We start from the raw sequence: 12,602 nt of genomic DNA on the forward strand, positions 1-12,602 counted from the left end.
TATTTTGTCCTTCAACAATTACACTATGGACATTTCAAAACCTTTTCCTTACCTAATTTTTGCAAGTAGAGTAGTTCTGTAGTTTGTACAGTTCTGTAGTTTGTACATACTCTTTTACTTATATACATGAACCACCATGTTCATAACTAGTTCTACTAAACTTACTTACTAGTTTAAAATGCTCAATATTTGTTAATTCTAACTGATCCTCCTTTAGCCAATGCTCAGTAAAACATAATATATCAACATTTTTTAGGTCAGATTGTAATAAAACAGTTCCAGTATTTCATTTTTTAAGCTCTGCACATTATGATGGAGGATTTGTATATTATCTGCTTTTATATGAGTTATGTTTTTATTTTGCTGTCTCCCATACATAAAAATCATCCTTTCTTTTTGAGGGTGGTTTTCAGAGTCTTCGTGATGGCATAATTTTAGTCATGTCTAAATTTCGATCCTGACTGAGATCGCTGCTAGAATCTTTAATGTCACCCACAAGATGTGGGCTGACATTCTCTTGGGAAATTGGTGAAGCCAGGGTGTGAGCAGTCTCATTTGGCTTTAAAACCCCATTACTCTCTTGCTTTCCTATCATGTGTACAGTCTGTATTCAAGGGGGGGCTGGGACTTCCTGTCTGATCACGCCCATCAACAATCTCCACACAAGGGATCAACTTATTAACTAAATTACTCTGCGCATCATCCAGACAATTCCACTTTAACACAATTGGGACTGATTTGTTTATGCTAAACAGATCACTTATCACTGTTGCTACTCTTCTAGCAGTATGCTCTTTCCCTTGAGAGTTTAAATGCAATCCATGTCTTGTGAATAAGTCCCAAACTGAGTCTACTGTTACTACAGAAAGATTTAAATAAACCTTTTTTAGTTTCTCAAGTTTTCTATTAAACACTCGAACTTCTTCATTTACACAGGAGTTTGGTGACAGGTCATATCTGGGTGGGACATTTATCACAATAACATTTGTGTGATTAAGAGAACTGATTACCTGTTTTAATGCTCACATTCCCAGATTAGACTCATTTCGACCAATATCCTTTGAACCACCCCACACGACACACACGTCACTCTTTGTTAAATCCTTCAGATCAGAATCTGTGTTCTATGTGCATTTTTCAAAAAGGAATTAAATCTTTCAACTCTTCATAATTCACATTCCATGTTAAATATCAAGTACATTTTGAACATCAACATCAAAATAATCTTAAAACAGACATGACACACTGAAACAAAAGACTGTTGGCCTGTCTGCAATCTACTACATAACTAAGACTCATGCAACGTGTTAACACTCAAAATATGTTGCTATGGTAACTTAAAATTCACAAATAGTTAAAAAAAATCAAACTCCTATAAATGCTATTGACAGTACCGCATAAAACTTACAAACTTAATAATTTACTGAAGTTACATAAGAATGAAATTTCAATAACTGTCTAATACATTATAAAATTGATGTAAACAAAATGAAAAAAGAATAGGTATTCTCAAAATTGCATAAATCCAAGATTTTTAGTGACTCTTCAAGGTTTTATGTATGCATTCTGTACTCTGGTGAAAGAAATTTGCACATTCTGGAGAGGTTTGATTTTGCAATCTACACTGAAGATGACATGATAAACTTCATTTTTGCCCTCACTGGTCCAATACAACCTAACTTTATAGGAAGCTCAAATCAATCTTTATACAATTTATCAACAACAGCTTATCATAAGTGAGATGAAGTAAGGATCTCATTAGGATCTATCAATGTTATTCAAAACATTTCTAAATACATACCCATCCTGGGGGTAAAGAGACAAAGGCAGCATATTCCTCTAACATTCTAGTAAACATCTATCAGACTACATAGTATCACATCCCAGATGACTGTAATCTCCACAGCTGTCACAAAACCTTAAATGTCACATGCAAGTGATCATCTGGGATGTGATGCTATGTAGTTTTCAGAATGGATACCAATATTTTTGAGGCACCTGTTACACTGAAGGATAGAAGGGGATCAATTCTTTTGCCCTGAAGATGGAGGCAACATGTTCCTCCACAACAAATGTTGTCTTCCAACAGACTACATCACATTATATCCTGGAAGACGGAATTCTTTAAAGGTCCTTTAAAAAGGGGGCCGAGTTCAAATACATGGAGATGACAGTAAGAGACCAAAATTTGATTCATGGGCTAATTAAGTTCATATCAAATTTGGTAATGCTTGCTACCATTCAGTCCAGAATCTTTTGTCCTCTCAAGTGCTAACTAGAGATAAATACATAAAACTATAATTTTTACCTTTACTTTTGTTTGGGTGGGAAAGTTAGTCTCCCGTATTAAGGGATGAACATAAATTAAGGGTTCATGAGAACAGGGTGCTGGGTAGAATATTTGGACCTAAGAGGGATTAAATATTAGGAGGCTGGGAAAAAAAAGTGCATAATAAGCTGCAGAATTTGTACTCCTTGCCAAATACCATCAGAGTGAGATGGGGTGGGGGCACGTACCACGCATAGGACAGGAGTATATACAGGATTTTGTAGGAAAACCTGAAGGAAAGAGACCACTCTGAAATCCTAAATAAAGATGACAGGATATTACTGAAACCGATATTAGAGAGACTGGATGGAGGGTGTGGAGTGAATTCACCTGGATACGAACCAGCTGCAGACTCTTGTGAACACAATATTGAACCTTCAGATTACATAACACGCTGGGGATTTCTTGACTGGCTGGGCAACTGTTGGCTCCTCAAGGATTCAACTCCATAGAATTAGCCAGTTTAATCTTGCATTCATATCATGACCATTAACTGGCAATAATGTAAATATGTTATGCATCAATGTAACTGAAAATTCTAAAATTACAACATCAATTTCATCACTAGACTGTCTGGAAATTTCAGAGTTTTGTGACAAAATTTTGATAAAAGTTGATCTGTTTTTAATGTAGGGGCATGTCTCATCAGCCCCAGGGCAACATTTAGGCTTACACCAGCCCAAATTATAACATCAAAATTAAACGTAATAAAATACGAATAAATACTTCACTCTAGTTTATGGTGTATTAGCGTAACATGTTTCTGCAAATTCCCCTTACGTTTGGCTCTGTAAGGACAATAAGGACAATGAAACTGGGGTTCTTTCCCACATTCCAGTCTTAAATGTCTAAGCAATGTGTTTTTCCAACGATACAATTTACCACAATTGGAACATCTGTATTCTCCAATTGATACACATGATTTTTGATATTCTGGTAAGCCCAATATATAGGAACTGTCTTGGCTGCCTTGATCAAAGTCTACCGTACAAAAATGTTGAACTGCATGAGCCGAATCTGTCGACACATCTTCAGCTGTACTACAATTTTCCCATGATGTATCTGAAAAATATCAGCAGGAAGAAACATCTTTGTTAGTCATTTGTTTTCAACACATATGATTGTAAATTACAGGTATATATTTTTACTTCTGCACCTCATATATATCAGACATCAGATATTTTACAAGTATAATATAGAGTTATGGTACAGGAGAAAACAAGACTGAAAGTGTTTGAGAACAGGCATATACGAGTACAGTAACCCTTTATACTGTATAACATGTAAGATATCATTCGCTTCAAATTTACTGACATCTGTGGAAAAATAAAAGAATGGGACAGAATATTAACAAATAAAGCGAAGATTCTCCCACTCACTCAGTGGTCTTGATTTCTTACTCCGCTTGAATGAGCAGAAAAGCGGATTTGTTAAACCCCGATGATTATAGTATGACACAGTATGACATGAACAAGATACTGTGTGACACAGTAAATATAAAAGGCAATGGAAAAGAGAAAGTGGTGGATTATGTCACATAGAAATGTTATGAGTATGTTTTACTAACATGTACCGTATGTACATACATACTAGTGCCATTATCTTATATTACAGCAATATTACAAGCATTTACCATTGGTGTCGGCATTTTGGAGTTTTTCAGTACAGGCCTGCAATGCCACCCTACTCTCTGTCTTTTACTGTATTTAATGACACTTTAAATATGGCTTACATGGTAGCATAACCCTGACATTATTAGTAATTGTCACTACATTCACTTCACAATACTAAAAGTACATCATTCATCATCGTACCAAAACATTTTCTGCAGTCACTATCATCATATTCTTCATACTTTTATAAAGCTACATGTTCTTCAAGAAAGTCTTCAAAATGAAAAAGAATGGACAGAATTTGTACTCAATAAAAGTTTTAGTATTAAAATGGATCTTAGAGAGATAGGATGAGATGGTATGGCTTGGATTGATCTGGCTCAGGATAGGGACCAGTGGAGGGCTCTTGTGAACACGGTAATGACCCTTCAGGTTCCATAAAATGCTGGGAAATTCTTGAGTAGCTGCAGAAATGGCAGCTCCTCCAGAAGGGCTCAGCTCCATGAGTGAGTGAGTAAGTAAGTAAGTAAGTAAGTAAAAGTTTCAGCATAAATGTGCATTTAGCATATCAGAACATAATGAACTGTACAAATGTAATGGAGTTAAAAAAAATACTGGAAAATATTTCTTTAAAATTAGAAGTAAATGGGAGATGCAATCCTTATTTGAGGTTATGGGGGGATAAAAATACAAAATTAGAAAGGGACTGGAGAAGAATATAAAAGTAGTAACAGTAGCAGGGTAGTAGTAGCAGTAAGTAAGGAGTGTAGACACAAACCCAATGTTATGTACACAGCCATTCATGCAATGTAATAAAACACAACTCAATAAATTAAAATTTAAATACTCTCTAAGATCTACACCAGACCCTAAGATGAATGACATTAATGTTGTTCCAACCTCCATGTTTACATAGCTCTTACATTGTTCAGTACTGCTACTGGATGAATAACCAAAGACAGCTTATGAAAATGTATGCAGGCGAAACAATGTGACACAAGATCTAAATGGAGATCCAGAAGTTCTTTTACCTGAAGACAGAGGTGGCACTTTCCTCCAAAAACTAGATACGCACCTACATATCTATATTTCAGAAATTCATGTTTTATGTGAAGAAAGCAGTCTTCTGGGATTTGGCACCATGTATATGTGGTGTTAACCGACGTTTCAGAGGAACGTATCGCCTCCATCTTCAGGGTAGAATAAAAAGTATAAGAAATCTGCAAGCGACAAGACCGTGAGAACAGTAAAGACTGCTTTCTTCATAGTCACCGCCGTGAAAGCCTCAAATCTTACATGTTTTATGTGCTTTGTAATCTAAGTTTCAATGCAAATGAGACCACAAATAAAAGCAAATACATAAGAAACAAAAGCCTGATGCTTTATGGGATTCCTTGTGGATGCCTCCATTTTATATGCTTTTGCAGGTCCCAGTTCCGCTTAGTCCTGTGTGGGCAATATGGACACTGCAGGTGAGGTTCCTTGCCACACTCAAGTTGCACATGTCTATACAAAGTCCTCTTCCACCGATATAACTTGCCACAGGAGGTGCAACTGTGTCCAACTGATGACCGACATTGATTTGCAACATGCCAAAAATTCTTAGTCTGGTCTACAGATCCAGTACACATAATGTTATCTGCTGGACAGATACTCCAAGAACTCTGCTCTGCAAAACAACATTAAAAAATAGAACCAAGAGCCCTACATCAGTTCATATAATAATAATATAATCCATCAACCACAGAATTTCAAGGAAATAAACTAAGACTATTGCAGATTATGAAAGGACACAAATACTAATTCATTATGGGCATTTTTCTCAAGAAAATTACTACATGGCAACAATTTTTTACATTTAATGTCAAAGTGGGTTTGAATTACATAATTTCAAATCTCTGTTCCAACCTTTTGGGGACAGAATTACTTGTAAAATCTTAGTATGTAAAAAGATTCTTTGGTGCAATGTCACATACACATGTCAGCATCACATTTTGTGTCATTTATATAGCAGATAATCTCTCACAACTATTGTTTGACAGGGATGGCCTCACAGCATGCATGTAAGCAGCCAGAAACAAACATTTTCTTGCCCATGTGTTCACCAATAATGCTTAGAAAGTTCCATTCACATTCTTCCGTCAAAACTACTTCACTTGTTTGAAACTAAGCCACTCACTGTTACTGCAAAATGTCAGCAAAATCTGCTCAACAAGTTTGCACATGAAACATGAAAACAGATATTACCTCCTATCATGTGTTCATAGTGTTGATAAAAACTAAAATTACTCTAATTATAGGGTTAAAATGAACACTTTTGCTTTGATGTGATTCAAAATTAAAAGAGAGACTACAGAAGTTATTATCTTGTGCATACTGGCTTTCCTTGAAACATGTAACAATGCATCATACAAACAATACTGCAGTGGACACTGAGAAGAAACAAGCTACCTTCACTGAACTCAGCATTAACAGCCGTTAAATAAATTAAAAATTACAAAATGTAGCCAAAAGATGGTGGGAGGTGACAATGTTACACTTGAGGATCATGTACACACACACACACACACACACACATGCGCACGTAGTCTTCATGCAAAGAGTCCATTACTGAAGACCGAATGCAAACAAATCTGGAATGAGTAAACAAATTTCAATAAAATCAAGCCGGAAGGTCGCGGGTTCAAGTCCCAACGAGGTCATCGGATTTTTTTCAGTTGACCTAACCCTTCCAGCCGCACTAGGCCCTGGGGTTTACTCAGCCTCTAACAGAAATGAGTACCAGGAATTAAATAATTTTCCTGGGGAGCAAAGCATGGCCGGCGCGTAAGGCTGACAACCTTACCGTCATCTTCGAGCCGATTCTCTAGATAGTGTGGGACCCTCAACATCTCACAACCCTATGGGCCTTCACAGCCTGGTACAAGGATAGCTTTACTTTTTACTTTACAATTAACAGTTCATGAGGTGTTACATTCAGAGAACAGGACATGAAGCTAATAAACATATTTTTTTAAACATTTCAGTGCAAACATACAAAATACAGTATCTGCAAGGGGCTAACAGAAATGGAAGCATGTCTCTTAAGATTTTCCATATAACAAATATATCCAATAAACTTCTTAAAAGCATAAAACATAAATTTGCCTTAATGCTGTTTCCATAACTATGGCATAACACACGAAAAACTTTTACATCACATCATACTAAAATGTTTTATGTGCACATCAATAATAGATTCACTAATAAATGAGAATGCTAGAGTATCAATTATCACAGATACAAAGCACCAAATTAGTCATAGAAGTTATCAGGTTTTCACAGTGGTGAGCGTTCAGACTGTGGTCTTCTGGATTGTGACACTATATGCCGTTCTTGGTTGGTATCAACGTTTTGAAGGATTATGCTGCCTCTATCTTCAGGACAAGAGTGGCTCAGATCATGCTATATGTCCTCTTCCTTTCCTGTGGATCTATGTGGCCACCTTCCTCACAACCTCACACTGTCTACTTTGACCCTAAGTGGAGACAAAATTTTCCATAAAATTGTTAACATCCACTAAGTATAGTCACTCTGACCCGGCGGGGGTTGTGGAATTTTTAAGGGCGGAAAAATTCAGGGAACAAGTCCTCCAGGAGGGACTTGGGTCCCGTGTCGTAGATTTACGGCACGTAAAAGAACCTCATGTCTCTAGGAGACCTCTGAGCTAAATTTAGGCAATTTCCCGCCCAAGTAGTTTCCAATGCCTCCAGTAGATGGGGGAGCTTAGGTACCACTGCCAGAGGAGGGACGACCTCACTGACAGAAAGGGACTATCAGATACCACTGCCAGTAGAAGGCCGAAACCTCGCTGGCAGAAAGGGAACGATAGCAAGCACCAGTACCGGTAGGGTATGGAGACAGTAGAAATTCAAAGGGGGACGCACAATAGATCAAACTGGTCGTGGTGCATGGGGTAACCCACCCCCTCAATATTCAATACTCAACTCAAGTATAGTCATGTATGACTATACTTTGTCTAAAACATAAAACATCTCTGAGATTACATCATACCATGAGCAGAAAAGTCATGTGTCTTTGACAAGATCTCAGTTATGGATATTTCAGTTATATTATTAATGTAGAACCTAATAACTTTAAAGTGACAACATACCAGTCTATATCATTATCTGATGATGACACGCCTTCACAGATCCTTCACACACAAATTACAGGGTGTCATACTTCAGAAGATCACAATCTGACCACAAGCAGTTCATGATACACTGATCAACTATCATCTGTACATTTGCTTCACTCTAGAAACAATCCCTCTTCATGATACAAGTAGTTTCTTATATTCCTCCATAAATCAACTGACACTATGGAGATTAGTGATTTCTGGGTTGTGATACTGTGTAGCTGATTCGACCCTGAAACTGCAAGCAGCACGTTCTTTCAAAATATTGGTATACCTACACACACAGGTTATGTCCGACTTGAGGTTCTCCCTGCGATGACTTATATAGAGTATGAGCTTTTGTGTCTAACATCACATAGCATGGAGTGAGCTCAACAGTTCAATAGAACTTATCAGCATGCCACCTATTTCTGCTGCTTCCACACTTGGCTTAGTCTGTGCCTTTGAAGATGAGAACAATATGTTACTCTCAAATATCGGGCTTACTCCTAACTACAAAGTGTTACAACCCCAGAAGAATATACTCTTCATGAATCAGACTACAGTAATCTTCACAGTCATGGAAGTGACAACCTCAAAAATTACAACATTATTTTTCCATTACTTTGATTCCAAATAGAAACAGGAAGTTCTTTAACAATGTTAGAACCTTCTACAGCTTCAATACATTGTAATGACCTGAAGACTACTACACAGATGGACTGATATCAATATCTCATGTCTGATACAACAAATTCACTTGTTAACCAGACACACCTTGCACACCCTCATGTGTCTCACAAGATGACTCTTGTGCTTGAAACGCTTAAAGCAATGACTACATGGAAACTGTGGTTCTTTCCCACACTCAAATTTAATATGTCTCAACAGTGTGTACTTTGTAGAATACTGTTTAAAGCAATTCGGACACCAGTAACCTGACGACAGGTCTGGAACATCATGGCCACTTGTCTGTTCTAATTCAAACCCGGTATTGCTAGAAGTTTGGTAATTTTCAGTATTGCTGTAATACTGTGTATTTCCAAAAGATTCTTCAATTATATGTTGTCCATATTGTTGTGCTGGAATCTGACTACTAGGAGTTTGCATGACAGAACTTGTGCTATCCTTATGAATCATATCTCCTTTCATGGATGGTATTTGGTCATCATAGCTTCTCCATGGAAATAAGTCTGAAAGGAAAAAGAATATTCCATTGGTCAAGCATTTCATTCCCATCTCCAGTTAGGGCACTCACTCCCTATTTATAAATTAGGTACCAGTGACACTTCTAAATCTGTTCACTGATTCATTCATTTTGTTCCTATGCAGCTGCTATGGCTTTTAAACACTTCAGACCCTGAAAGCACAACTGTGCAGGGCAGGGCACTGATGAAAGGGACAATCAGGGGAGAATACAAGGGAGGGGAGGATTGATGAAATGAAGGGAAGAGAAGGAAAAATAGAGAAACAGAAGATGGATAAATGTGGTGGTGGTGGCATTAGTAGTATTTATAATCACAGAAAATTGAAGACGGAAAATATGATGATAAAAGGGGGGAGGAAATGGAAGAAAAATACTAAAGAAACACGGAAGGGAAGAGGCAATAATAATGAGGACAAGATGACATGTAGCTGATGCTTTGGTTTGACTGCATAATAAGACTGAGATAAGCATACAATAAAAGAGATAGACAGGACTTCAATGGAATATAATTCTTGCTGTACTGCGTTAGTATAATAAACATATCAAAATAATAATATCTTTTAAGGCACATGTTCATTCAAATTAAACTAAAATACTTACTCCCCCCCCGATTTTCACCAATACAGTGAATAATTCAAAATCACTAACAGTCTTATATATTAACCTGCACAAAATACATAAATCTCTATTTCACAGTGATATAACTATAATTTCATTACTAAGAATGTAGATATTATTCTAGAAATAAATATTACCAGGTAAAGGGCAGTTACCTTTATGACTTTTGACAGAAGAAATGTGTGTCCATGACTAACTACATTGAACCACATGAAACATGCTAAAGAAACAACTGACATAAGAGAAAATATTATACCAAAGAATAAAGTAAATGTTGCGGTGAAATGAAAATAAAGAAAGAATGGAGGACCGTACAGCACCGAATTAGTTCAAATATTACATTTTTGGACATTTTCCATCGTCTTGATCTAAAAACACTGTCCTGTTTATTTTTCAAAACACAATGTTTTGAAGACTGGATTCTGTCTCCATCTTCAGGTAAAACCTATCTCTGGTCCAGTGATAGGGACTAGCTCTATCAACTGGGCCCAAATGAGTAGGTTTTACCTGAAGACGGAGACAGAATTCCGTCTCCAAAACACTGTGTTTTGAAAAATAAACAGGACAGTGTTTTAGATAAAGACAGTAAAATGGTTAATGCTTCCAACTTGTTTTCTAGCAGCGTCCAGCTCCTACCACAGCCAAGACATCCATAACCTGAGTTTCTTCATGGTTTTTCACGGTTCTTCCAGGTGAATGCAATGACGGTAGCTCATGTTACATCATAACCACATCTTCCCACCCCTTTCCATTTCCTTCATCACTTATCTTCCTAACTTTCGACAATATACACATAAGGTCAGCACTATGGTCAGCGTCATTAAATAAACCATAAATAAATAAATTCACAGAACACCAACCAGAAAATATGGAAGGGAAGTTGGATTTAAGATTCACACAGCTGTGGTTATGAAGAGTTCTATCTTCATGGATATAATTTCATGAAGTCTGGTGAAAGTCAACCAATGTTTCAAAGGAACACATCACGTCCATCTTGATGGTTGAAGAATAAGTTGAACAAGCTAGTTTCTTGCATATATGTTCTTCCAAAATGTTGACTGTCAATGGACTACACACCGTTATATCACAGGAGAGAAACCTCCATGGAAGGGAAGATTTCAAGTACACACAATGGGAACCAAAACCATCATACCAGAGATCTTGCTGAACAAATGTGATTTTTCTTCCATAATGTTACCTCTTCGAGACATGATGTCTTATCAAACATGTTTCAAACTTTACTTCACTTCTCACAAGGAAATGAGAAATAAACAATTAAGGGCATTTTACGTGAGACTTGAGGTTTTCACAGGAGTGGCTGTGAAAATTACTGTCTCCTACGATTTGACACAGTGCAACCTGATAGATGACTAATAACATTTTGAAGAAGCCTTGTGCCTCCATCTTCAGAATACAAGACAATTACCTTCATGTTCACAACAGTGATATCATCAAATCTTGCACAGTATCTTCTACAGGCAAATTATGCCATGGAACACTTTTCTACCCTGAAGATGGAGGCAGCAGATTTCTCTGAAATGCCAATAACCTACCAGACTACACAGTATCACATCCTAAGAGACAGCAATTTTCAAATACATTTTAAATCAATTTATGTTCCAAAGCAAGATTAATGCAGCATATATATTTATCAAAATGGAAAGATACATAACACAGGATTAGTGAAGTCTGTAGTCTTAAGTCACATATAAGGAGAATAAAAGAAGTAAAATAATCATGCACAATAACATTTTCTTTGCTACTTTTTCTTTGTAATAATGTACCAGAATTAATTACAGCAATATAATGTACAAACATTCTTCTCCTACCATTATCACCTTTACACATAAACGTGTTATTATACTTGATAAATTCAGATTCTGAAATATTACTGAATACGGTCACCACTACAATGATAGCATCATATGAGGCAGTACACAAATTCATCAGACTGGAAAAGTCCATACTTATATCTTTATTCTTAAAAGCAAATGTACATAAAGGTTATGTTGCAAAGTTCTATGTGCTAAAAGAGTTAATTAACCTAGCTACTTTTGTGAGTGTATGAAACTCAATCAGAATAATGTACTATACTTTCTCCCAATGGAAGAAGAGGCTAACCTGAAGTCTATAAATAGCTGATTCGTGTCTGAGTCATTACTCTGAAATCCAAACTGAAGATTCCCAGTGCTTTCAAATACATAATATGCTAACCTTCAAGGGGGGGGGGGGNGGGGAAGGAAGATAAAACTCTGTAGTTCTGTACAAACAGAAGGGTCCAAAAATGTATACACACTTGAACATACAAAATATCTGCTTAAATAACTTACTGGTATTTCTCCCCCACCACCTAGTTGTGGTGGTGAGGCTTGCGTGTGTCTGTGACCTGGAGAGCTATGCCGACGGTAGTTTAACAACCAGTAGGGTCACCAATACAGGAAAGGTCAAAGGGTAGAGTCCAGACTAAGATATATACCCTGATCCTCCAGGTTGGTGTTGGACATGAGGCTAACAACCTCATCCTGTAAAAAGAATTTTGTTCGGAGATCTAACAGCCAGCCTCAGGTCATCATGCGTGGATCCATTCCTATGGCAGCAAGCATTGGTTGTGGAGACTGGTTGTAGTGGAGGCCAAGGCTCACCCAGGGCTGTAGTGCCAAGTGGTTAGTAGGTAGA

At 37.1% G+C, this 12,602-nt stretch overlaps 1 protein-coding gene across 41 annotated transcripts in view; it reads right to left on the reverse strand.

Annotated features, from left to right (window-relative positions):
* Nucleotides 1–12,602, reverse strand: part of LOC111862456 (longitudinals lacking protein) — a 595,591-nt gene that overhangs the window by 496,347 nt on the left and 86,642 nt on the right. The window contains exon 5 of one of the 41 annotated variants that reach the window (XM_023847871.2): nt 8,843–9,294. The exons of the other annotated variants lie outside the window; for them this stretch is intronic. Within the exon in view, the coding sequence (XP_023703639.1) occupies nt 8,858–9,294 (437 nt within the window). The 3' untranslated portion in view covers nt 8,843–8,857. Of the gene's footprint in view, nt 1–8,842; nt 9,295–12,602 lie in introns of those variants that run through there. 41 annotated transcript variants of the gene reach the window in all.

This window comes from Cryptotermes secundus, unplaced genomic scaffold (genome assembly GCF_002891405.2).
Source record: "Cryptotermes secundus unplaced genomic scaffold, Csec_1.0 scaffold816, whole genome shotgun sequence".
Lineage (NCBI taxonomy): Eukaryota > Metazoa > Arthropoda > Insecta > Blattodea > Kalotermitidae > Cryptotermes > Cryptotermes secundus.